Source organism: Macrobrachium rosenbergii, chromosome 24 (assembly GCF_040412425.1).
Source record: "Macrobrachium rosenbergii isolate ZJJX-2024 chromosome 24, ASM4041242v1, whole genome shotgun sequence".
Lineage (NCBI taxonomy): Eukaryota > Metazoa > Arthropoda > Malacostraca > Decapoda > Palaemonidae > Macrobrachium > Macrobrachium rosenbergii.
The window spans coordinates 13,825,776-13,851,527 of NC_089764.1; the positions used below are offsets into that span (position 1 = coordinate 13,825,776).

At 40.0% G+C, this 25,752-nt stretch overlaps 1 protein-coding gene and 1 long non-coding RNA gene across 2 annotated transcripts in view; one reads left to right on the top strand and one right to left on the bottom strand.

Annotated features, from left to right (window-relative positions):
* The window catches only part of LOC136851879 (uncharacterized), a 164,465-nt gene that overhangs the window by 126,224 nt on the left and 12,489 nt on the right, over positions 1–25,752 (top strand). The gene's annotated exons all lie outside the window — the stretch shown is intronic.
* Positions 15,468–25,752, bottom strand: part of LOC136851878 (probable phospholipid-transporting ATPase IIB) — a 351,307-nt gene continuing 341,022 nt past the window's right edge. The window contains exon 22 of the mRNA XM_067126209.1: positions 15,468–25,515. Coding sequence (XP_066982310.1) covers positions 25,337–25,515 — 179 coding nt within the window. The 3' untranslated portion in view covers positions 15,468–25,336. The remainder of the gene's footprint in view (positions 25,516–25,752) is intronic.

Sequence of the window (25,752 nt, forward strand, 5' to 3'; positions counted from 1 at the left end):
GATGGGTATCTGCAAAAAGGCATCGAGTCCATGGCCGTCCCCCCTCCACATGGTGAAGAAACCAGATGGTTCCTGGAGGCCCTGTGGGGACTATCGTCGGCTGAACCTATTGACAACACCAGACCACTATCTGCTGCCAAACATGCAGGACCTAACAGGAGCCCTGCACGGGGCCAAGATATTCACAAAAATGGATTTGCTCAAGTCCTATTTTCAGGTGCCAGTACATCCCGACGACTTTCCAAAGACAGCCATCATCACGCCATTCGGGACATACACCTTCTCCTACTCCACCTTCGGCCTCAGGAACGCAGGGGCCACATTCCAACGCCCGATGGACTGCATCTTGGGGGACCTACCTTTCTGCGTCTGCTACGTAGACAACATCCTGATCTTCTCCAGGTCCCCAGAGGAGCACCTGGGTCACGTCCGGGCTGCGCTGAAATGCCTTCGGAGTGGAGAAGGTAGACTTCCTGGGTGACAGATGTCCTCCCCATGGCCTTCAAGGTGGATGCAGTGAGGGATTTTCCAACATCAAAAATGGTATGGTCACCTACTACCGATGATTCGTGCCGGACATCGACCACATCATGTGTCCCCTAACCGGAGCACTGTCTTGGGAAGTCCCACAGCAAAAGGCGTTCAAACAGACGAAGGCAGCCCTCGCCAAAGCCACCACCTTAACATATCATGACCCCACTGCCCTCCTGAGACTTACCACCGATGCCAGCAATGTCGCTTGTGGAGCTGTGCTGGAGCAGATAGTAGACGGTTCCCCCTGCCCGCTTGCGTTTTTTAGCCGCAAGTTAAAGTCGCTGGAGACCTGCTACAGTGCATTCGACAGAGAACTGCTGGCAATCTACCAAGCTGTGCAGCACTTCAAGTACCTCTTGGACGGCAGCCCATTCACCATCCTGACAGACCACAAGCCATTGGTACATGCGTTCACAAAGGCAGGAGATGCATGGTCGGCAAGACAGCAGCGGCGCATGGTTGTTATCTCCGAATTCGGATGCACCATCAGTTACGCCCGTGGCAAGATGAACCCAGTAGCCGACGCCCTATTGAAGATTGAAACAAATTCCGTCCACCTCGGCATAGACTATGAAGACCTGGCGAAGGAACAGGCTGCAGACCCGGAAACGGCAGCTTACCATACAGCACTTACCACACTGAAGTGGGAAGACGCGCCAATAGGTGAATCCGGATCGACACTTCTCTGCGACACCAGCACAGACCGCCTACACCCCCTGATACCCGCGTCACGAAGAAAGCAGGCGTTGGACATCATCCACAGGCTGTCCCATCCATCCTGTTACATTCATATTTTAACAGCTGAGTCCAGGGTGAACTATCTGTGCATAAAATGTACACAGAATTTGTCATCTTATACACCTATATAGAGAATTCACTAGGACCAGGGGTTTATCTGGCATGTACTCACGATTCTTAGATATCAAGGGTCTTTTGTTCCAACACCTTTTATATCAGTTTTATATCATTTCTTCCGTCTCTTTTCCTTACAACACTTCCAAAATTTTCCTCTGCTCAGTTCATTCCTAATAATGCTAGCTTTTTTACCATGTCTTTATTATATCACAACAGTAGGCGTTCCTATTCTCTTCCAGACACATTGCAGAGACCCAGCCAATACCTTTGCACTTATTCTATAATATACCTTTGTTCCTGGGGTGATACAAACATCGCCCTTTATATTATGAGTATCCTTCAGCACAATTTAGAATGACCTTTGAATCTTGGTAACAAAGTGGGGAGGGGGTAACCCTTCACTTGCCTCCCTCTCACCATTTCACTCTTTCTTTGGCTGCCATCATGAGAAGACATTCCTGCTTGCTCTTCCTTGTGTGCTTGTTGGGTTCTTGGACATGGATGAGCAACTTTACCGTTGTTTCTTTTTACCTCTTTGTGTACCCTGTGCATTTATTTTGCTTTTTTGTGTTTTTGTTTTTCTCTAGTTGAAGAAGAAACATGGCCAACACCGGTGTGGTGGTCATGGTTACCATGTGGATGCTTCATATCTCCCATATTGGTAGACCCACATAATATCTGTGCTTATTATAGGGGAAGGGATTGTTGTTGATCTCAGTTCTGTGAAGTATGTACTTCTTGGCACTTTCCTCAGTACAAGAAGTACAGCAAGATACAAGAGATAAAAATTTGAAGCTTTCTTAAAGGGTAACATTCCTCTGGTGACGGTGTCAAATCCCTCCAGTTTTACTACCACCAATTGCCATCCTCTTCCACCCATGCCAGGATCTTCCCCCTAGGAGGGTTAGCACCTCTAAGTCTGACAAATCCATTCCATCCCTCTTCTGAAGATGAGAAAATCCAACTGGGAGGTATCTTCCTCTATACAAATTTGGGCTTACACTTAATCTTCCAGGTTTTCTGTCACTTGCTTTCTTCCTTGACTTGCTGGCAGGAAGGAGGGAAAAACCAACCACTGGTGTGCCTGCTGCTGCTGCTACTGCTGCAGTTTCTGTGGCTACCTTGTTTGCTGCAGGTGACCCTCTAGTGGCAGCTTTGTTTCCTGTAGCTGACCCTGTAGGTGTTGTGACTTCTCCTGTTCCAGCCTTGACCAGTCCAGGGTTGAAGGCGAGTAAAGGAAGAAGCGTTCTCACCATTTTTCCACAGTTTCTCCCTCACTGTTGTTATCTTTTTCAGTTCATCTCTTTCATCTCCCGCCTTGTCCCTGGACTCTTTTACTCCATGCAGGAGGAAGACGAAGAAGGGGAAGACCTTGCATAAGAAGTCTAGGAGGACTTCTGCTCGCTGCCAGGTAAGAGAGCAGAGGTGCCAGTTCATTGCAAGGTAATCATTGTACCTCAGGCAACGCTGGCTTGGAAATGAGGTCTCCCCTGCCCTACACCAGCTCACTGTGCACAGTCAGGCTTACAATGGGATGCCCCATACCAGGCATGGGTTACACCTCTGGAGGCCCCCCCTCTCCACAGCTGTGTTCAGTTGCAACAGGGTGGGTATGCAGCAACCTATTCACTCTCCTGGTTATGTATGGTCTTCAGATTATGCAGGGTCTTGCAACAGGGCAGGTTCTTCCTTATGGTGTACACACTCTCTAAGGTGTGTGCTTACCAAGCACTCTCAATCAAGGGAGAGATCTCCTTTGATCTCTTCCATGCTTTGTCTGTGTGGTTTGCTGTAGGGGTGTGAGGCACGCAGGAGTGGTGGTGAAATGTCTGCTCCTCCTCTCTGTCTTCTATTCTGCTTTCTCTGGTGAGAGGCTCATTTTATGGGGGGGCAAGAATGACGAGGCCTCTTCTTCTCCAGGAGAGGAGATAGCTCATGCCTCTGGGCAAAATCAGATCTTGAGGGCCCTTCTCTGAACCTCTTCAGTCCATGCTGGAGGAGCATTTTTGAGAGGCTATTTTACTCACTCATGTGCACAATAATCTTAGGGAGGCAAACTCTGCTTCTCATTTGCCCACTGTTTCGTCTACGGAGTTAGTCTTGGGCAACACCCCAGAGGTACGACCATTGGTCAGGTTTCCTTGATCGGTTGGCTTGTGGTGTTTTGCGGGAGGCAAAGACCCTGATCAGCAAGTGAAGGAGTTTGTTTGCTTCAAGCAGATCAAGCAAACTCCTCCCCCAGCTGCTTTCACACCATCTGAGGCATTTTATTCTGGAGGATGCAGAGGCTACTCCTCTGCAGTAGGATGTGTCAGTTTGCTGGGTGAGGAAAAACCTCTCCCTGGAGGGACTCCATCAGGAGGACTGCTCTTTTAACACTAGAGAGGCAAATGTGTTGGAGTCTATAGCAGTGGCAACTCTCAGGCTGTCTCTTGGCTAGATCTGTGGATGTCCACTCTCAGTTTATGCTGTGACAAGTATCTTGGCTGCGGATAAGAAAACAACGTACTGGAGGTTTCAGATGTCTGAAGGTAGGGCCTTCACCTTCTTGTCACACCAGGTCACCAACCAATGGGCAAAACTGGTTCTTTGCAAGAGACAGTATTTTCTTCTTGTCCTCTAAGCAGGTGCCCCATGATAGTAGCCTCTCACTGCAGAATGTTCAGTATTGGGCTTGCTTCATTATTCTCCTCCAGGGTAGGTAGAAAAAAGTTAAGTATATCTTAGTTTAACCAGACCACTGAGCTGATTAACAGCTCTCCTAGGGCTGGCCCGAAGGATTAGATTTATTTTTACGTGGCTAAGAACCAATTGGTTACCTAGCAATGGGACCTACAGCTTATTGTGGAATCCGAACCACATTATAGCGAGAAATGAATTTCTATCACCAGAAACAAATTCTTCTTGTTCTTCACTGGCCGGTTGGAGATTCGAACTGACAACCAAGAGAGTGGTAGTTGAGAACGGAACCCACTCACCCAGCGAGGAACTATGAGGCCATGGTTGAACATGGGAGGGAGAATTCCCATGAATCCATCTTCAACTGTGAAGTGCCCTGCAAACCATTGCAGGGGGGCCAAGGTACCTGGAACTAAACCTCCTGGTTCAGCAAAGCCCTCTACATCTGGCTCACTGAAAAGCCTGTGCTTCAGAAGCCCAGACACGAAGGCCAGATTTCTGCCTCTTCCAAGAAAGGTGATGATTCTTTCTAGCTCTTTTGTCTCCCTTTCTCTTGCCCCTCCAAGAAGGGAGGGAAAGGTAAGGAGAAGGCAAGAGGTCACTGAGACTTGCGATACCCTACCTCTGTTGCTAAGAGTAGGGAGAAGCCTTTCAAGCCATTTAGCAAAGTGACAGCAACAGAGAATGGAGTATGGGTGGTATCAGTCATCTGGGTCAGGTACAGGCTTCTGTTCAAGGATGTTCATCCACTCCTCTCAAAGACAACTCAGTCTCCAGATTCGTGGAAATCTTGGGTCATGTTAGCAGAAGTGGAAACAGTAACAGATAAAGTTGTCATGGAAGTCATAGATTGTCGTTCTGTGGGATTTTACAGCTTTTTCCATGTAGAGAATGCAGCCAGAGGTTGGAGACCAGTGACTGATATCTCAGCTTTGAGTGAATATTTTATGCAAACTCATTTCAAGATGAAAACGCTATGTTAAGTGTTAGATTCCATGAAAGTGCAACTTCATGCTTTTGAGAGACCTGCAGGATGCATACTTTCAAATACCCATTCACTAGGAGTCTTGGCAGCAATGAACCTCCACTTTGTCTATAACGAGACTCTATTTGAGTTCAAGGTCTGGTGCTTCAGACTGGTAACCGTTAATCAGGTGTTTACTCATATTATAATAATAATGCATAGTAATAATATCCTTTATTTCATGGAATATACAAAGTCAAGACAATACAATACGCACAGTCTAGATACACGTGATAACATGATAAAAATGATAATCAGTAATATCCACACAGCTGCTGAAGAAGTAGAAAAAATAGCATTCATAATAATGGTAATGACAGTAATAATATTGAGAATAATCGTAAAAAATATTAAAAATGATAACGATTAAAAAGCAGATTGCATACAATTAATTTCCAGCTAGTGACCTTTGGTGGTTACAGAAGTCAGGTCCAGAGGGCTAAATGCCTCCCTGCTTAGGATGTTTTTTATGAGCAAATTGTTGCTGTTTCTCAGTCGGGTGATCGGACTGGACTGTGCAATTGTTCACTTAACAGTGATTTTTAAATTACCCAGGCAGTTTTCTGTGAACATTTGCATGCTGTTGGAGTACGAGTGGAAGAGCACGTTTCGTGTCTCGGTGACAAAAGGCAAACCTCCTTGCAATCAAGTTACCATTTGCACATAGTTTACAACACCTCTGTTCCATGTCTGTCGTATCTTTTAGGTCGTCTGTGATAATGTGCCCCAAATACAGAAATTCATGCACGAATTCCAGATGATGATTTCCAAGGAAAATTTGTGGTTCTGCAGTATGCTTAAGCGATCTCGGGAGCAAAAGTAAGTATACCTTAGTTTAACCAGACCACTGACCTGATTAACAGCTCTCCTACGGCTGGCCCGAAGGATTAGATTTATTTTACATGGCTAAGAACCAATTGGTTACGTAGCAATGGGACCTACAGCTTATTGTGGAATCCGAACCACATTATAACAAGAAATGAATTTCTGTCACCAGAAATAAATTTCTCTAATTCTTCATTAGCCGGTTGGAGAATCGAACATGGGCCCAGCAGAGTGCTAGCTGAGAACAATACCAGCCCGTCCAATGAGGAACTTATCTCAGGAGCAGTGACATGCACTGGGTCTTGGTTTCGTTGTGTAGGATATCAAATTCCTCTGCATATCTGTGGCAAGTGTCGATTAGTCACTGGAGACCTTGTACTGATTGGGAAATCAGAACCATATTGTCGGCATAACAGAGGTTGTTTATTGTTGTTTCACTGATAGTGCATCCGATTTGGAGTGAGTTTGTGTTTGTGTGTTCGTCAATCGTCATCCATCGGAGTGGACAAGACAAAGCAAGAGCATCTCGTTTTCTTTCTCTGACAGAACGCTACTTCAACCATACAATATTTCCGTCTGTTTCTCCCAAACCATTGTTGTCTTGATTTATGTACAATCACCACTACTTGCATTGCTATGCAAGCATTCTAATCATGTACTCATAATGTTCCACCGAATCTTCTGTATCAAACTGTATGTATGTTTCCGTTTGTGAAGACGCCAAACGTCTCTCCATTCCACATATATTATGCTACTGCATTATATTCATTAATCTGTCTCGAATCTCATGCAATTGGCCATATGTAGAATTTCCTGGCCTTTCCATTGATGTATGTTTTAACACTGTACGTTTATTATGTGTCTCAATATCGCCATCTGTTTGTCTGCCAACAAACACAGATGTGTGAATCTTTTACCTGTTTTCACCTGTCTGTGTAGATGCTACTTTACCGCTCGCACACGTCAATAACATCTTGGAAGATTCTGTACATTTATCTCAGTAAGGAACTACCAATAAACCAGTAAACACCCAGCCAGTATGTCACTCAATCTCCTGTCCTTACACTGGTGACCCCGGAGTGACCCGAAGGACCCGGCCGACCCAAGATGACAACCCACGTGCCAGCAGACCCTTCGCCGCCTTGCTGCTTCCCGCTGTTCCCGAGTTCTCAGTAGATGTCTGACCCTCCGAGATGACCTACCCCACCACCGGAGCCCTGGACGCCTCCTCCAGGAAACCTGAAGCCGCCCCTGCACTCGTACAGGACGAGCTGACCAACGAAGGACCAGCCAACGTCATCCTTCTGCCTGCTGCCGCCCTCCTCGAGCTGGTTACCAAGGATCAGCCGCTGTCATCCTTCAGCCCTCGAGCTGGCTACCGAAGGATCAGCCTCCTTGAGCCGCCCCCCTCCAGCTGGCTACCAAAGGATCATCCAACGTCACCCTTCAACCTGCTCCCGTCCTCCTCGAGCTCCTGCTGGCCGGTACTGCCCTTCAGCCTCCTACCCGCCCCTAGCCCAAGCCCTTCGAGCCAACTACAATTGTCGGCAAGACGATTTCCGCATCGATGCCTTGCTTTGGGGGGAAGTATCGTAAGAGCCCATCGCCCCGACGCTGTCTCTTCCAAACACGTGTGTGTTCACCCGCAACCAGCCGTTCCCACGCACAGCGCAAACCCCGCTAAATTCGTGTAGCCGCGGCAGTCTTCAACGCCCCAGCAGATCTGTCGATTAATCAGATGGTACCCACGTCTTGGGGGAGAGTAAGGACAGGAGATTGAGTGACATACTGGCTGGGTGTTTACTGGTTTATTGGTAATTCCTTACTGAGATAAATGTACAGAATCTTCCAAGATGTTATTGACGTGTGCAAGCGGTAAAGTAGCATCTACATAGACAAGTGAAAACAGAGGTAAAAGATTCACACATCTGTGTTTGTTGGCAGACAAACAGATGGCGATATTGAGACACATAATAAACGTACAGTGTTAAAACATACATCACTGGAAAGACCAGGAAATTCTACATATGGCCAATTGCATGAGATTCGAGACAGATTAATGAATACAATGCAGTAGCATAATATATGTGGAATGGAGAGACATTTGGTGTCTTCACAAACGGAAGCATACATACAGTTTGATACAGAAGATTCGGTGGAACATTATGAGTACATAATTAGTACATGTGTGTGTCCATAATTCATAAAAAATTTCACTTGCTTAAGTAAGAGCAACTGTTATCTCTCTCTCTCTCTCTCTCTCTCTCTCTCTCTCTCTCTCTCGTTCGAAGTTAGCCAACCTAGTAATACTGCACTGTTTCTTTGTATGTCTTTAACTGTACAGTAGATAATTTTGAATTGATTTTACCTGTACCGTTTACAAACTGTAAATGTGCCGTTCTAAAACATAGAGCATTTCAGAACAAAGAGAAAGTGACAGAATAAAGAAGTTTTTAAAAACGAGGTTTAGAAGACTTCTAAAAATAGATCGGTGGAATGGGGGAGAGAGTCACACACTCTTATATTCTTAAGTCAACCATTTATTTCTTTTTTTAAGGTTAATGTATTAAGCTAACTTTTAAATGAAAATGCAGTAACTTTAATTTCATTTAAAAGTTAGTTTAATACTGAATTTCCATCTTTTGATATTTAACATAAGAATAACTCTCTCTCTCTCTCTCTCTCTCTCTCTCTCTCTCTCTCTCTCTCTCTCTCTCTCTCTCTCATGGTTAGCGCTCACACATTTTTACAACTTACTAATTCTCTGTACATCTTTACCTGTACAGTAGATAGTTTGAATTGATCTAATTTTACCTGTATCGTCTATGAAGTGTAAATGCGCTAGTGTTGCAAATACGTTCTAAAACATAGAGACATAATAACTAAGAGTTGTATTAGTCAAAATATAAAACACTGTTTGTTCATGAAAAAGCATTTCAGAACAAAGAGAAAGAGACGCAGAATAAAGAAGTTATTAAAAAGAGGTTGAGATGACTTCTAAAAATAGATCGGTTGGAAGGGGAGAGAGAGAGACCTTACCTTACCTTACAGACCTTACAGAGAGAGAGAGAGAGAGAGAAAGAAATTCTCTTCCAACTCTCAATTTTTATGTCAACCATTTATTTCTCTTTTTTAAGGGAAATGTATTAAGCTAACTTTTAAATGAAATCACAGTAACTTTAATTTCATATAAAAGTTAACTTAATAATTTGGGAGCATGATTAGGGTCATATTTAGTGTTTAAACTTTAGAAATAAGCATTTACTAGCATTTTTAGAGACCATGCCAAACTTACGCGAAAATTCACCCTGCGCGAGGGGTTCTGGAACCTAACCTCGCGTAAGTTTGGAGTATGACTATTGAAAAAGAGAATTTGGTGTTGAAAAGTGAGAAATTTGGTATTATGCTCTGAGAAAAATCTGGCAACCCTGGTCAGTAGTGTGTAGAAAGGGGAGAAGTCTCACTAGAAGAACCGACTCAAGTATTTTTGACACAATTTTAGTAATTGCAATCGGGGGATAATTGCCAGGGTCAGCTGCCTCCTTTAGCTTCCTTTTGATTAATGGAGCTAAGAGTAGGGAGTCTGGCAGAAACGGGTGAATTATGCACGCATTGAATAGGGCAGCTAGCAAAATGTAGATCATCGGGTGGCAGAGTTTCAAAGCTGCTGCAGGAAAACCATCGCAACAGGGCGATGTATCATTAGGTAAGTTGTTTATGGCATCGCTGATGTTATCTGGCATAATACGAGCGACGAAATGAAATTGAATGTTATCAGTAACGAAGTTATCTACTTCCCTTTGGGAGTCTTGATCATTTATACAATTCAGGATAGCGTTGAAATGATCGCCCCACATTCCTGTGATAGCCTCGTCACCGACAGCTTCTCCTACTCTCTTTAATAGCTTCTTAGTTTTGGGATTAGGGATTGAATGTCATTTCGAAGACAAGGGTAATCGCCAGATTCTAATTTTCTAGACTTTGCACCAGCTCTTAGTTGCTTTTCATCTATTTTGTAGTGCTTAAGGGGAGCGCACTCTTAGATTTTTTATGAATATTTTTGAAATTTAAAAAAAATGGTTAAATGGCCGTAAGACATGAGCAACACCTTCGTTATCACGTGACCAAAGCATTTTTTCGAAATATTAAAATTGATGGGGTTTTGGGCCTTCGCCCCCCACACGGTGAGGTAGGGCTGACGTTTGGCTCCTAATGACTATTGTCATTTTTTCCTTTATTCGCCTAATTTATTCATTATTTTGATTTTTATATCACCTTATCTCCTACGTCTGGCAGTGTCTGGCAACAACAATGGCTTGTTCCTTGGTGAATGCGTGGTAGGAGACAGGATTGCCACCATACGTTGAAAGCGGGTGGTGGGACACTTTTACTCTGAGCAATTTTTTCGCTATTTGCGTGTTTTTGCTGTCTTTTTTACATCCAGTAACTCTAAATACAATCTATATACTTTCACCTTCAAAAATACGCTCACAGTTGATGAAATGAATAAAGGATGATGAAAGCGAGTATATGATGACAAGTTCATCATATCAAATCTCGGTTAGATAAAATAGTGTCGGGTATTAGGTGCAAGGTAGGAAATTGCAGGGGTAAAGTTCAGGTCGAATTCTCTGCCAATAGATGGGATACTGATATTTTAATGAAGTGCCAATCGTGTAGGTTTACAGTTAGTGCCCCAGCAAAGCGAATTAGCAATGGAAAATCTCAGCACCATCAATTGAGTGAGATAAATGTTGAGGAAATTGAACACAACTTTGGCTATGAGAAATTCAACTTGCTAACACATCTGTTTGGCACAAGTGAAAGTATAGAAGAAGTTCTTCATTCGAGAGACAAAAAGGGTTGAAAATCAAACTCCAAAGACCAAACAAGTGAAAAAAACGACTGAAAATGAGTCGAGAATATCAGCCTGGTAGCTACTAAACTTCTAGTTTCTTAGTTTCAAACAAGGCAACAATGAGTCAGGTGGTACTTGATGATACCCTCGCTTTGAGCGAATAATACCCCTTTTTATAGAGGGAAGGGGGTGACCTGGAGCCAGAAATCAACCAAAATAATGCTCTAAGGTAAGTTTTTTCCACGAGTGCCAAAAAAAACCACTTGTTGATCTTTACGGTCATTTTTCTCAGTTTTTCACTTTTTGCACTTCAAACGCAAACTACATTTTTATTTTTAGGCCAATTTTAAAGTTAAATATACCATTGGAAAGAGGAAAGAAAGACGAATATTTGTTTGGGGCTAGATTTTTTCTTAGGTTGACGAGGAACCAGTGATAATCAAATTATACAAATTTGGGGGGAAAATCCCCCCCCCCATCAAAAAAAAAAGGAAAAGTAGAAAACTCTTCCCATTATTTTTTCATACTATGATATACTTTCTGTGTATGAAGCCATTGCAATAGCTCTAAAAATGAAGGAGGTGAATCATTTTAATTTTTTTATTTATTTATTTTTTTAATAAAATCCAAAATAATCATCCGATCACTCTCAAATTTTTCCTGAACATCACCTTATATATATGTATAACATATAAAAATTCCATAAAAATCGGAGCATTATTTCTATGTAGCGTGCGCTCCCTTAAGAGGAAGTTTGAACTGCGCTCTCGCCTGTCTCCTTAGCAATGCAAAATGTCCTTCCCTCATTCTACCATTTTGCCCCCACAGTAAAAACATTTCTCATGAATGTGTATACAGATCTTTAACCAAGTCATTCCAGCTAGGTACAGTATATTACATGAGTTGCCTTGACGAAATCTAAAGGTATCCCTGCCAGAGGCAAGCATGGTGGACATATGAGAATAGAATTCTTTCAGATCTCTCCTGTGGTGGTCATTTCTACATTTTTGGTTAGTGCAAAGTAAGGCGTCTACTGGTTGAACTATTGCCCGCAACCTATTTTCCTTGGTCGCCCTAAAGGATCTGGTTTTCAGGTTAATAGCAGGTAGGCGATCTGTTAGGGGGTTCATAGTAGGGAGGGATGGGGTATTGACTTGGGCTCATTTGGAAGGTACAGTATTCATGTTCTGAAGTGCCTTGATGATCAGTTAATCCTGTCTTTCTCCAGGGAACACCTTGGTGATAGGGTCTCTTCTGCCGCTTGTTGTCTCGATCTGGGAATCATGATTAGTTGGCAAAAGTCCGATCTCATCCCCAAATAGCAGGGAAGGTATCTGGGTATGCTCTCAGACTCTTTAGCATGAAGAGCCTTCCTGGTGGAATTTCGTCTGAAGAGTCTGAGGAAGGTAGTAGCTCAGTTCCTGTCACAACAGAAACTGCCTGCTCAGCCATGGCAGGTGATCCTAGGTTATCTGGCTTTGTTGGAGAAGCTTGCGCCTCACAGGCAGTGACCTTTTTTTACTGAAGTAGCATTGGTCGTGTCTCGGAGTCGCGAAGTAAGGCAGGAGATTTATTGGTGGCTAGATGACAGACTTCCTAAAGGGAGTTCTGCTAAGCTCCTCCCCCCTCTGCAAATGTTTCTGTTTACTGAGGAATAAAAGAATGGATAGGGCACACACCTGAAAGGAATATTCATGTCAGAAGTGTGGACAAAGGACACACCACATCTGCAGAGTAACATCATGAAAATGTGAGAGGCTTGGTTAACTATGGCATTCCAAGATCATTTAATAGGGCATTTGGTGGTATTGATAAGTGATGTCATGACCATGGTTGCTTGTGTCAACAAACGGGAACAGCAGCTTTTCAGGTTGTTGGCCAGATGCATTCTGGGCAGGCAGAATATTCTAGCAGATCAGCTCAATTGTCAGGGTCAGGTGGTCGGGATGAATTGGTCCTTACACCCGCTGGTAGCTGAGAGATTGTTCAAGATATGGGGATCCCCCATGATCAGTCTATTTGCAACCAGGTTGAACAGAAGACATCCAAACTTCTGTTCCCCAGTCCCAGACCAGTGAACTGCAATGGAGGATGCATCCAACATGCCTGGGACATTACGGATGTGTATTCCTTCCTTCCTTTTAATCTCCTCCACAGGTTGATCAACAGTTTTGTCACTCCTTGGCCTTAAGAACTCTGGTAGCTACTTATTGGCCTCACTTTGAGTGGTATGCAGATCTGCTGACACTCCTGATCAAGATGCCAATAGAGTTGTCACTGTGTCCCACCTTCGTGTGTCAACCGCACATTCGCAAATACCATCAGGCAGTTCAGACTGTCCACCTTTATGCATGGAGGTTATTGTCTTATACATGGTAATTGTCTCATTTTGTGTTTCATTATGTTTTCTGTTGTTAGGTTATTTTCAGTCTTACAGATGGACCACCCCACTGTAATCTTTGATATTTTGCTTCTTATTATTGGGAGAGTTCCATGCTCTAAGCATTCTTTTTTATATTTATGCTATGTTCTTCAATTTTGAACATCCTTTGGAGCAGACAGTGATTCAGAAGTACTCTGTTTATGGTTTTCACCATTTCTTGACACATCTGCTTGCTGTTGTTATTATTGACTTTGTTTGGGTATATGTATGCTCTCAGATTGAGCATTTGGTATGTATGGCTTTTGTTAGGTTGCATAGTTCTCTAGCTTTACAGGTAGACATACCAGTTCTTCTCACTAATGGTTTTAGTTCTGTATTATAAATACAAAACTGACTTGTCTTGGATTGGGCATAGTGTTTTAGGTCATATTTAATGTATCTGGAGGTTGCAACATCGTTTACTATGACCAAACCTAAGTTCTTCATTGGAGGGGTGGGTAGAGCTCTCGGCTAGCACGCTGTTGGCCCAGCATTCAATTCTCCGACTGGCCAATGAAGAATTAGAGGAATTTAATTCTGGTGATAGAAATTCATTTCTTGTCATATTGTGGTTCAGATTCCACAGTAAGCTGTAGGTCCCGTTGCTAGGTAACCAGTTGGTTCTTAGCCACATAAAATAAATCTAATCCTTCGGGCCAGCCCTAGAAGAGCTGTTAATCAGCTCAGTGGTCTGGTTAAACTAAGATATACGTAGAGCATTGCTCTTTAATGGTATAAAGTATGTTTTTTATGAATTTTATTTTGGTAACTTTCAATGTGCTATCATTTGTCTTTTTACTCTTGATTTCATGAAGCTCAAGGTCATGGATATTGCTATTCCTGATTTTAATGACTGTAGATAAGATTTTACTATTTCTTTCTTTCTGGATATGAGGAAAAGTTGCAGTTCCTCGAGTTTAGTGTCTTGTCGTGCCTTGTTACATTATATTAACTTTACATTGTGCTAACATCACTGATTTACACATTCTGGAAAATTTCAGACGTGTTTCGTGGTTCTTTTTTATCAACCATTAATTTGCTCTATGATTATTTTTCTGTCGCATTCCATTTTCAGCTCATTATCTAAGTTGTGGAAGATATCCTTCTGTCTGGTTTTAGTGCTGAGAATGTTAACCAATTGTCAAAACCAAACAAGATTTTCAAAATATGTGAGAGCAGGATTTGGTTGTATGGCTCAACAGGAGCTTTCCCTTTGTTTTTTTTGGGTTGGTTATCTGTAGGAGTATTCCTATCCATACCTTTTCTTCCTTCGGGCCAGCCCTAGGAGAGCTGTTAATCAGCTCAGTGGTCTAGTTAAACTAAGGTATACTTAACTTTTTATACCTTTTCTTGATTATTATTTTAAATTTTGCTCATAATATAATGGAGATATTTCATTCAGAATGAATCATGCCCCCCAAAAAGGAGTCCTATTAGTGGAGGACCAGTACTGCTACACCTTGGATATAGCTGCCCTAGGAGATCCACCTTAGTATAAACATTACCTTCATCTTCACAGCTGGAAACAGACCGTGCTTAAAGGACAAGGATTGACTAGTTTTCCATCTTGAGGGACAACTACACACTTGTGGTAAGAAAGGGTCACTCCTGATGGCTGAAGAGGAGAAATGGTGTGAATAAGGCATGATACAATAGCTAATTTAGTTTTGAGAAACTACTTATAGGCGAGTTGTGAGTCATATCTAGGTATTTGCTCAACATAGGCGAGTTGTGAGTCATATCTAGGTATTTGCTCGACTAAGGGTTTTTCACATTGGCAAATCACACCATACTTGAGATCATTTCTCAGCCCCATCAGAGAACAAGATCACTCTATAATAAAAATTCCTAGTGGTTTATATTAAAGAAACGCTAAATTTGCAGTTTTGTGCCAATTGCATCCATCATTGCAGGCTTTAATATATTAATATAATTAATTTTTGCACTTTTGTTTTGTCACCTTCTGTTCAATATATGTTTACTTTATTAATTTGATTCTCTTTTACTTTCCTCCTCTTGCAGATTTTTACATACAACATCCTTTCTAGATTTGGAAGATTGTTATCATATGTTAGAGTATTTTTACCACACAACCACATTAGCTATTTTGAATCTTGAAAAATAAGCTCAAGGGGCTAGTTTTACACAAAAGGGAAAATTTTAGCAAGAAAGATTTGAAGTTGTATAGCTTAGTGCAACAAGACAAAGAAACAAACAGATGTAGTGAAAATGATGAAAAGCAATAATTGGTAGGAAATATGACACTAGGATTGTGTTTATAATTTTTTATTATTCAATTTAGAAATACAGATATAGAAGCTCTAGTTACCTATTCACAAAGAAACTTTGGTAGAAATGTTGGTAAATTATGAAGGAAAGCCATCAAGAGTCATTCAGTCATTTTACTGATGAAATCAACTAAAAACCTGAAACTTAACAATAGCTAACCTTAGCTAATATTATTTGGTTCCTAGCATCAAAACGGCATAAATAAAATTGTTTGGCTTTCATATACCAAGAATAAGCTGGCCAAGTTTAATTCTTTCAACATTTGGTATCTCAACTAGGTATTCTGGAATTCAAAATTAATGCAATAAGAGTAATATAACTATTAAAGCAAATATAGCAGCATATTTATATCACTCTATAAAAAAAATCTTCCATTTCATACTCTACTAACAAGCAGTAAAAGTGTACAGCAAAGAATATTATAAAAAAAAAATATTAACATGGCCATTAACAATCATAAAACACATACCAGTTTTTCATTTTCAAAATTTTCAATACAATCAAGTACTTAACAGATAAAAAACAAAGCACTATGCTACCTATAATTAAACTTACTTCTTTTAGCCTTTTTATCAAAACTACTTTTCAGTGGTAGCAAACAATTTGCCTAAATATGAATATGGTACTGTATCTATATAAAAATACTCCTACTTGAACACTGAAAATACAACCATATGAAAAGAATTATAGGAACTTGTAACATAAAATTATTGACATGGTAGATATATAACCTGGGTGAAATATGTACAAATGCCTTGAGAAGAAAATTGCAACCTATGAAATTAATATTTTTATTATACAATTAATTATTTGGATACTTACTTCCTGTTAAAGTTAGCTTACATCTTTGCACTGTCAGGAGTGATAGGCATTCAAAATAAACAAGAGAATAATGCTTGACTGACCCAGATGGACTGTCTATAATCACCCATTTCCCACTGGGTGGTGTTGGAATGTTTACATTCTTGTCAGAATTTTTCCTGACCACCCACTAAGATGTGAAGGGGTATAAAAATTACCATTATCTGGGTAATATTCATCACAAATAATCTTACCTATTGTTAAAGTTGGCTGACTACCACATTGAATGAGGATGGTAGGTTAGTACCAGAGAAACATCAACTTTGCCATGCAAGCTAAAAGCTTTGTTAAGGGGAAAAAAAGCTTCTTGTGTGATCCTTCCTGGTAAGCACTGCTGCCAGACAGTGGATCCACAATAGGAGGCAAGGTCCTCGTAGTGAAACTTGTTGGAGGATCCTTATAGGGAAAAAGGACTTTATCTCATACTGAGACTCTTGTGCCAGAGTTTAAAGCCCACAACGGATAGTCCAAAACTAAGAAAAAAAACTACCTCCAAATATGAAGAAACACTCCTATACACCAATGTGTACCTTCATGCTTCCCAGACTTTAGGAGAGAATGGTAAATTACTCGTAGTTGGTTCAGGTTCTGGATGATAGGACTGAGGACTTTACAATTCTTGAATTAATTTTTTTGTCTTGCAAATAATGCAAGACAAAAATTGAGTTACAACTCCTACGAGCTGTGTTATCAACCTTCTCTACTGAAAAGTTTTTAAAATTAATTAAAAGACATGCGTCATGCGGTTTAATTGAAAAAACGGTAAAAGATAGGGTTCAACAATGTTTGAGCTGACTAACTTATACAACATAGAAAAAAGAACATAGCACAAAATAAATTACTAACTCCTCCTCTTAACAGTAAGTCTGTCAAGGTTATCCTTGGACCTCTAAATGAACATAGCAGAGCTTCTCCATTGCCTACTAAAGCTGGGAAATTAGGCACACGTCAGTGCAGTTTACTTTAAAAACCATAAAAGATCAGGGTTCACCAATGTTTCAGCTGACTAACTTATACAACATAGAAAAAAAAACATAGAAAAATAAATTACTAACTCCTCTTAACGGTTCAATTCTGTCAAGGTTATCCTTGGGCCTCTAAATGAACATAGCAGAGCTTCTCCATTGCCTACTAAAGCTGGGAAATTAGGCACCATCACAAATCTGGAGAGGGCGTTTGCTTTGCTGATGTTTTTAGCCCTAAACAATTGACAAAAAAAAAAAAAAAAAAAAAAAAATCCCCTTGAACAAAGCCCATATATAGTACATAAAAGGGCTTGGAGCTTACTATACGCTTTGCCGTAAGAAGAGCTAAAAGAAAAAGTGTCTTTAAAGTTGAGTTCTTAAGGGAAGTTTTATCCAAAGGCTCAACTGAGGTAACATCAAAAACTTAAGGACTACATCCAAATTCCGTCCTAAACAATGATAGGAAGATTTCGGGGCTTCCATTTCAAAAGGCTGGAAGACCTCTTCCAAATCTAAGCCATGAGTGATACTCAAGTTAGCATGTTGCAGAACTGAAGACAACATACAATATCCTTTAACTGCTGGAAGAGAAAGTTCCATCACGTACTTAAGAGATCAGATGAAAGTAAGCAACTTATTGAGTACTTTCCTTAAGCCTACAAATGGCGGAAAAACACGAAGGTCTAGATTTGACCAGTCTTGAAGAAAATCCTCAACTGCCCATGCCTGAGGCTCCTGGCATGGAGAGCAATAAACTTGAGTTTTGTATTTTGGGCAGTCACAAACAGATCAGTGTTCAAGGTTCCCTCAAGGTTCCACTACTTCTGACAAACTTGCAAATGAAGAGACCATTCTGATGGAAGAATATGCCCTTCCCTGCCAAGTTGGTATGTGTTAACACTTTCTCCCTGGGATGAATGTGGTAGAGAATAATATTCCTGGACTCTGACCAAAGGAGAAGATTCTCTGCTAGCCTGAACAAATGTAAGAAAGAGAGGTTGAATTGTCAAACTGCAATCATTTTGTCTCTGACTAGATGTTCCACTTGCATAAGACCATTCCAAACCCCTAAGCTCTAGGTTTATATAAATTTTCTCTCCTCTACATTCCAACTCCCTGATATTTTAATGTTCCCCAGGATGGCTTCCCAACTTACCTCAGGGCATCTAAGGACAATGAGAGGTCTGGGCTCTTGATGTCTAGATGCAGACTCATCAGCAGACTTGACTAATCTCTCCACCAAAGAAGAGAACCTAAAAGATCTGAAGGAATTACCACTGGTTTCAAGTCCAGAAGACAAGACCTGTCTCAAGAGTTCTTGAGGTAAAATTGAATTGGTTTCATTCTTAGGTGGGTTAAGCCGACAAGCTTCTCTAAGAGGCTATGTGACCCAAAAAGGCCAAAAAGACTCCACTTCTTAGCTGGAGTCTTTCTAAAGGTCAAAGTTCTCTCAGCAATGACAGAAAATTGTCAACTCGTCTCAATGTCAGAAAAAGAGAGAGAGAGAGAGAGATTATTTTGATCCCCCAATAAACAATTGACTGGGTCAGAGGCAGCACAAGAGGAGTTGACACTGGTCTCAAAATGTCCAGTACGGATGGATACCTGTGGCACCATGCTTAGGCCGAAAACAGAGCTTCAACTAGAAGACCTTCCCTTCCAAGGCAAAGCTTGGATACTTCCTTGACTAAGGGTGGATCAGGACAAAGAAGTACGCATTCTGTATATTGACATAAATCATGCAGTTGCCATTCCGGATGGCCACCAGGACCGAACTGGGTGATTCCATTGAAAAGGTAGTCAGACAAATGAACTAGTTGAAACTGGAAATGTCCATGAGGCCTTGGAAACAATAAGATGCCACTGTATAACCCCACTGACTTGTCAAAAACTGGTTTGATCACCTCCTTGCATAAAAACTTCCTGATATCCTCCTGCAAAACATGGAACTCATCTTTGTGGTGAAGGTGTGCAGGGAGGGATATCAGGACTGCCAAGAGGGGCAGAAGTGTAACAAAAGGTATTATGCATCCCTCCCTGAGAACCTTCCCCTCCTGAGGTTCTGCTCCAAAACTTTGCCAGACTACTACTGAAGCTTGAGGGCTGAAAAATCAGTTACAGTTGGTTTTGTGAGTCTTTCTCTTAGAACACGAGCCTTGATCACTTGTAAGGGGCTCAGGAAGTGGAAGAACTCGGAGATGTTTAGGTTGATATTTCATGCAAAACTTTGGTTGCAAAACTTTGGTGCAGGACTAGCTGCAGGCACAGGCACAGGACACCTGAAGGAAGAATACAAAATTTGTGCTAAGAACTCTGTACTCTCCTGATTTGAGACATCTTCAGCGATGGCGCTAAACACTTTGGGGCTAAGATCATGATGATGAAACACATCAAAAACAGCTACAGACCACTGAGTTGATAAAAACATGAGACATCTCCCCAAAGTGTCAGAAATAGCCTCATCCAAAATCATTGCCCTTTGAAGACTATTTTTATTTTTTTAACCTGGTGCACTAAATGAGCACTGGTGCTAAGAGCAAGTTCTGCAAAAGAAAGCACCGAAGTCAACAATATAAAGACTATGCAAGCACTTCCACCTCACTTTTAGGCCAAAGAACCCTACAGTTTCAAAAGCTCTTCACTTTTTTGTGTCAAGACCGGAAAAACTTGTCTGGAATGGAAGGATGAAGATCTGGCATCATATCTGTCATAACTCAACACAAGCTACAAGCTTTATAAAACTAGAAAGTGAAGCAGCTGCTTTAAGGGATAAAACTTTGGAGACTGCCTCAAAATGCACCTTAACAGAAACAGATAACTTCAACTTCTTAGTTGCCTGAACATCAACTGAGGTGTAGGCCAACAAAAGAGAGCACCGATCAACAAGATCATCTTCAGTAAAATGGTAAGGGACCAAAGTAGCGCAGTCTATCTAGTGATTAAAAACCAATAGAGAATCCTGTAAATTGGGGTCAAAATCTCTCCTGTCTAAAGGAAGAACCGGGGCAGCAGAAACCAGCAAATCTGCAGACTGAGGCAGTGAGGTTGTGGTGGCAGTATGAAAACTGGGTTTTAGTGATTGAATTTTTTTTTTTTTTATATTAGTTTTTGAGTGTTTGTTAGTGCACGATTATTTGATTAATCTTTGTTTTTACTTGCAGTTTGCTTGAGCGAGATAGTGTTAAGGTTTGGTCCCACTCCCCTTCACCTTTAGTACTGTAATAAATTTGCACTGGCTTCGACAGTGAAGACTCTCAGGTGATTAAGCAGTGACAAGAATGAAGGCCTTCACTGGATGCTTGCTCTGCTTCGCAGCAAGTATTATCATCATACTACACCAATTGTGTACTAGAAGAAAAAGCCACTACAAGGTGGTAAGCACCTCAGATAGTAACATCCCTTATAACACCAGCAATGACTTCACAGTAAGTGGCTGGGACATTCCAAACAGCTGGGAGGGAGCAGGTGACTCACAAGACAAGTCGACTGGTTGGGAGAGAGATGGTTGGATGAGAGAAGGCAGAGGGTTCTTGCATTATGTCACCATGGTAGAAAAGTCACCTGCCTCATGCTTCAACAACAAATCCAAGAGACGAAAGTTTCGACTAGGAACTACCTTGCTACAATGACAGTGGGAGCCATCTGCACAACACAAGAAGAAGTGGAAGAGCCACTAGTACAAATAGGTACAGTTGTCAACAGTATCAAACACATCCCTGTCACTCTTACCAGATGATCATAACGCGGGTCAGTTGACATGTGCCCTTAACTCTACTGAAAACTTTCAGAAAATAAGTCAGTTTTGAGACAGTAGACAGTTAAGAGAGAAAGACCACAAAGTAGAAAGTTGAAAGAGAAAGCCCACAAAAGGCCACAGACCTCTGTTCCAAGACATGCTTTGGTTCCTTGGCAGGGGAGAAGACTTACTGTTGCAGGGCAGTCCAGAGGGTAGGCTTCAAACAGACAAAGGTTCTGACGCCTTCTCTCATGGGAAGGAAACCAAAAAAGGTTGATCACTATGGGGGACACCACGATCCTCACCCACAGTAAATTCAGACAAGTGCTCTACAGTCAACAGAAGGAAACTCATATCTTCCTCAAACTTTCCTATCCATTTCTTGTGAACCCCAGAGGGTGCATGAGAAGGAGCTGAAGTAGTGAGAGAAGCAGCACCAGAAGACGAAAGGACAGAGTAGGCTTATGGCCAAACCTAACTAATTGTCTACACAATCTATCAATCTTTTGCAGCTTCCATACTTCACAAAATTATTCATTTTCTCATTAAACCACTCTTTGCATGCATCACAGTGAGAAGAAAAATCACACTCATTACACCTACAGGTAACACACACTGTGCAATCATCATGCTCAACTGAACACATTCGGTTTACAGACTCGTTCCTACAGAACCTAACACTTCTATCTCTGCTTGCTGTAGATGACAAAATACATACAGAAATGAAACACACTACCATACAGAAACTTCATGAAAATATAGTCAAAATTATTACAGTCTATTCACACTATGTAAGGGCACACATGGCAGGATGAATTCTGACATGAACATAAACATTCCATCACCACCTGATGGAAACAGGTGATTATAGACAGTCCATCTAGGTCAGCAAAGTTTTTTTTTTTATTTTGAATGCCAATCACACCTTATGGCACAAAGATGTAAGCTAACTCTAACAGTAGGTAAGATTTATCCCAAATAATATTAAAAATGGACTTGAGACATTTCTATATTCACTACCAGTCAGAGAAGACCGCAGATATGGAAAAATATATAAAATCTATGCTTACAATAAATACAGCAGATATTTTGTTTCTATCATTCAAATCCATACAGTCACGATACACACATCTAAGAACAGAAGACTACTGATTCAACCCCTCAATTCACTAAAACCAAATGTGTAAGTTTCATACAGTATCCATTTTAAGCTATCTTAAAAATCAATAAAACTACACACAACTATCTATCCCAGTATTATCCAATTCATCTTATGTGTATGATGACTGAATAAAATTAGAAATCCATACACTTAAATGGGCTTAAATCAAGTTCTCGTTCTGTATATTCTCATGACATATAATTGATGCATCAAATATTGATCAACATTCATATGACATTTGTGGCAAATCTGAATATGGTACTTCCCTTTATAATACAATATCAGGTTGATTTGAACAAAAGCACTATGAAAACTGATCTTGCCCCAGATATCCAAATTACATCAAGAATTTTAACATGCTGGTCTGTTTAAACAATTACCAAACTGGACCAGTTTGATTATATTCAGTAATTTAGCTTAGCTTAGTAATACAAAACAAATACTTATGAAAGAGGTCTCTTGGAAAACTTTGGCAAATGCATTATACAGTAGTTAATTCTGAATACACCACATGATGTGGTTACTTAAATTTAACAGCACCTAATTTGACTATTAAAATCGGCAAATTCAATGAAGTTCTATCTTATTCTTTTCAACTTGGATGATTCTAATCTTCAGTAGGTTTTAAAAATGCACAAAAAATATAATTTTTATGCATTCTATGAAATGTCAAGTGCTTTCCAGTATCCACCACTACCACTCCATGGGATATATTCTGATTTGACATTAAAATCACCTCTTCCTCTACAACTTTATATTTATATAGAATCCTCTTAATACTTTCTGCTGTTAATTATCACTGACTAGAACCAAAAATGTCTCTCATTAACAAGAATGACACAAAGAAAATATTTCCGTGTAATTTTGTTGCAGAGTTTTTTTATTCGCATAATTGTTTTAATAGTTTCAATAGCATTTTCAATTGCTAGCAAAGGAATACATTACAGTACTAACAATCAGGAGTATTTGGTCACATTTAAGAACACTTCCCTGAAAGTTCAGCTCAAACCCAAATATTGTACATGTAGATTCAATAACTTGAAGCTCCACAACACAATTTAATTAGTTAGTTATAAATGATTTGTTTAACCAGACCTCTGAACTCTTTTAGTTTTACCCATTTTATGTTCTACCTGGCTGATAAATATTATTCAGGGCAGCACAGCCAGATACCTAAATGGCTCCAAAATCAACGTAATGACACTTTTGAAATAGTCTTCATCAAAAGAATTAAGGAAACCCTATGCTATCCCTCCCATCTGAAGCCAGACTCATGACAAATATCAGTTTATAAATATTCTTTTGATCTTTTAACTTTGATGTAATTACCCTGCTTGGCAGTTGCCACACTTTGAACTAAATTAGCTCTGTTTCCCTACAAATACCTCTTGCCTCACCCGTGTAACAATTACTTACTCAAGTTTTTTTAAAACAAAAATATGGACAACCTTGTTGTTTACATACTTTTCTGTCCTTTTTAGTGATATGTAATAATTTGGCAATTTGAATTCAGTAAGTAAAACATGTAAGATACTGAAATTATGCCAGTTTCTTCTACTCACCCACAACCAAAGCCAACATTCTTTGATGAAAATTTGGCCACTTTAATCAATAAAGGCAAAACATATAGAAATCTGACTCATTTTCTGAATTTCTACTGCACAGCAATGATGTACAGGTGTTAAAAAGATTTTCACCCTTCATACTAAATAATTCTGGAATGTTAAAACCTATGCTCATCTAAAACCACATCATGCAGCATCTCAGGCTCCTAAGCATCAATAGCAAAATCAACAAAATACTTAACAGAAACTGATTGTAAATAATATACTGTAATTCATTTCAAAAGCACAACTTAAAAAAAAATACATAATTGTTGGAATCGTTTTGTGATTGCAGTGCATTAACACCATTCTTCACTAAATTTTCTTTGTCAAGCTTTAGAAAAATCCAATAAAATCCCATTACTCAAGAAGTGCTCTAGTTCAAATAAACTTTGGAAAAGTGTAGTACAGGCTCTCATACAAAATTACATCTTTAGGAGTAATTTAAAACGAAGGGGAATTATGAGCCAAATACATACAGGTTGCCTTACGCAATGCCAGCACAAAGGGGGAGATTTACTGTATATAAGAGATGATTGGAAAAAACTGGTAGTACATAGAACTGGTATACCAAATATACAGACTTTGCTAATATGATGAAATCAGCAATCTGTGTTACAAGCAAACAATCACATGCGAAGAACAGAATGAAAGAATATATGTAAAACAATCACATGCGAAGAGCAAAATGAAATAATATATGTATATAGTATTAAACAAAAACCCTAACATTACGCAAATATTCCTAACCTAAAAATAACTTTATACAACCTTTAACCAAATGAATAAGGTTTGGTTCGATCTTTGAATATGCAATAATACTGTCTCTAGATTCTAAGAACATCACAAATGAAGTTTAATTTCTCAAAATAGAATTCACTCAAATATTTTCCTTGACAAAAATAAATAATCACTATTGATTAAAATCATATCATCATCCCTTATTATCAAAACAATCATTGGGCTCTCTCTGTTTTCATTAAAAAATTTCAGATTCTCATAATACAGCTGGCCCACACAATTCATTTTCAATGAGAAATTGTAGAAGGAAAAGATGAAGATGTTGATCAGCTAAACTGGAAAGAACTATGGGAAGTGTGAAAAGTACAGGACAAAGGGCAACACAGCCAAGGCCTAAAGAGATGTGAAAAGAACCTTTAACAATGCCTACAATGCACTGTACAATTAAATACCTTTGAAACAAGACAAAAAATGTATCAACAAAAATTCCATTCATGAATAAGTTACATTTACTTAGAATACCACTTAAGATCATACCAACACCAAAATATCAACATATTTACAAAGCTCCTTTCACTGTCAGAAATTTCACATCCCCAGAAAAATAGAATTGTTTCAAACATTGCTCGCTCAGGCTAAAACTATGAAATAAATATAGCATTAAAAAGCTTGAGGCACTTTCATTTATATCTACCTGACTACAATACATTATACTAAAAAGACTATACTGTATTAGTTATTCATATATGAGAGGCTGAAGTAGTACAATAAATCCAGCACTTCACGGATGTGACTGAGATAATGAAGAACTGCCAAACGTATTTAATTCTTCTAGTTTTGAGTAAGTTGGTGGCGTGAACTTTCTGCGTAAGAATTTTAGCACATATAGTGGAAGGCATGATACGAGGGTTATCACGACTACTTTCCAAAAGAAGTCCTTAGATTTTATGAAGTCCCAATCTGAAAGACACAGTATGGAGTTTAATGGTGGAAATCAAAAAGATGTCAAGCACTCTGCTAATTAAAATATAAGTCTAAGAAATCCCCTTTTGAAAACTGAAAATATGCAGTACCAAAAGACAATTTCACAGTGAAAACACTAACAGTAAAAACTTTGATAAGTGTGTAAATATTGTTAACTACTTTTAATAATTGAAGTAAAACTGCTATCCAAAAAACAAGGTGAAAATTAAATGA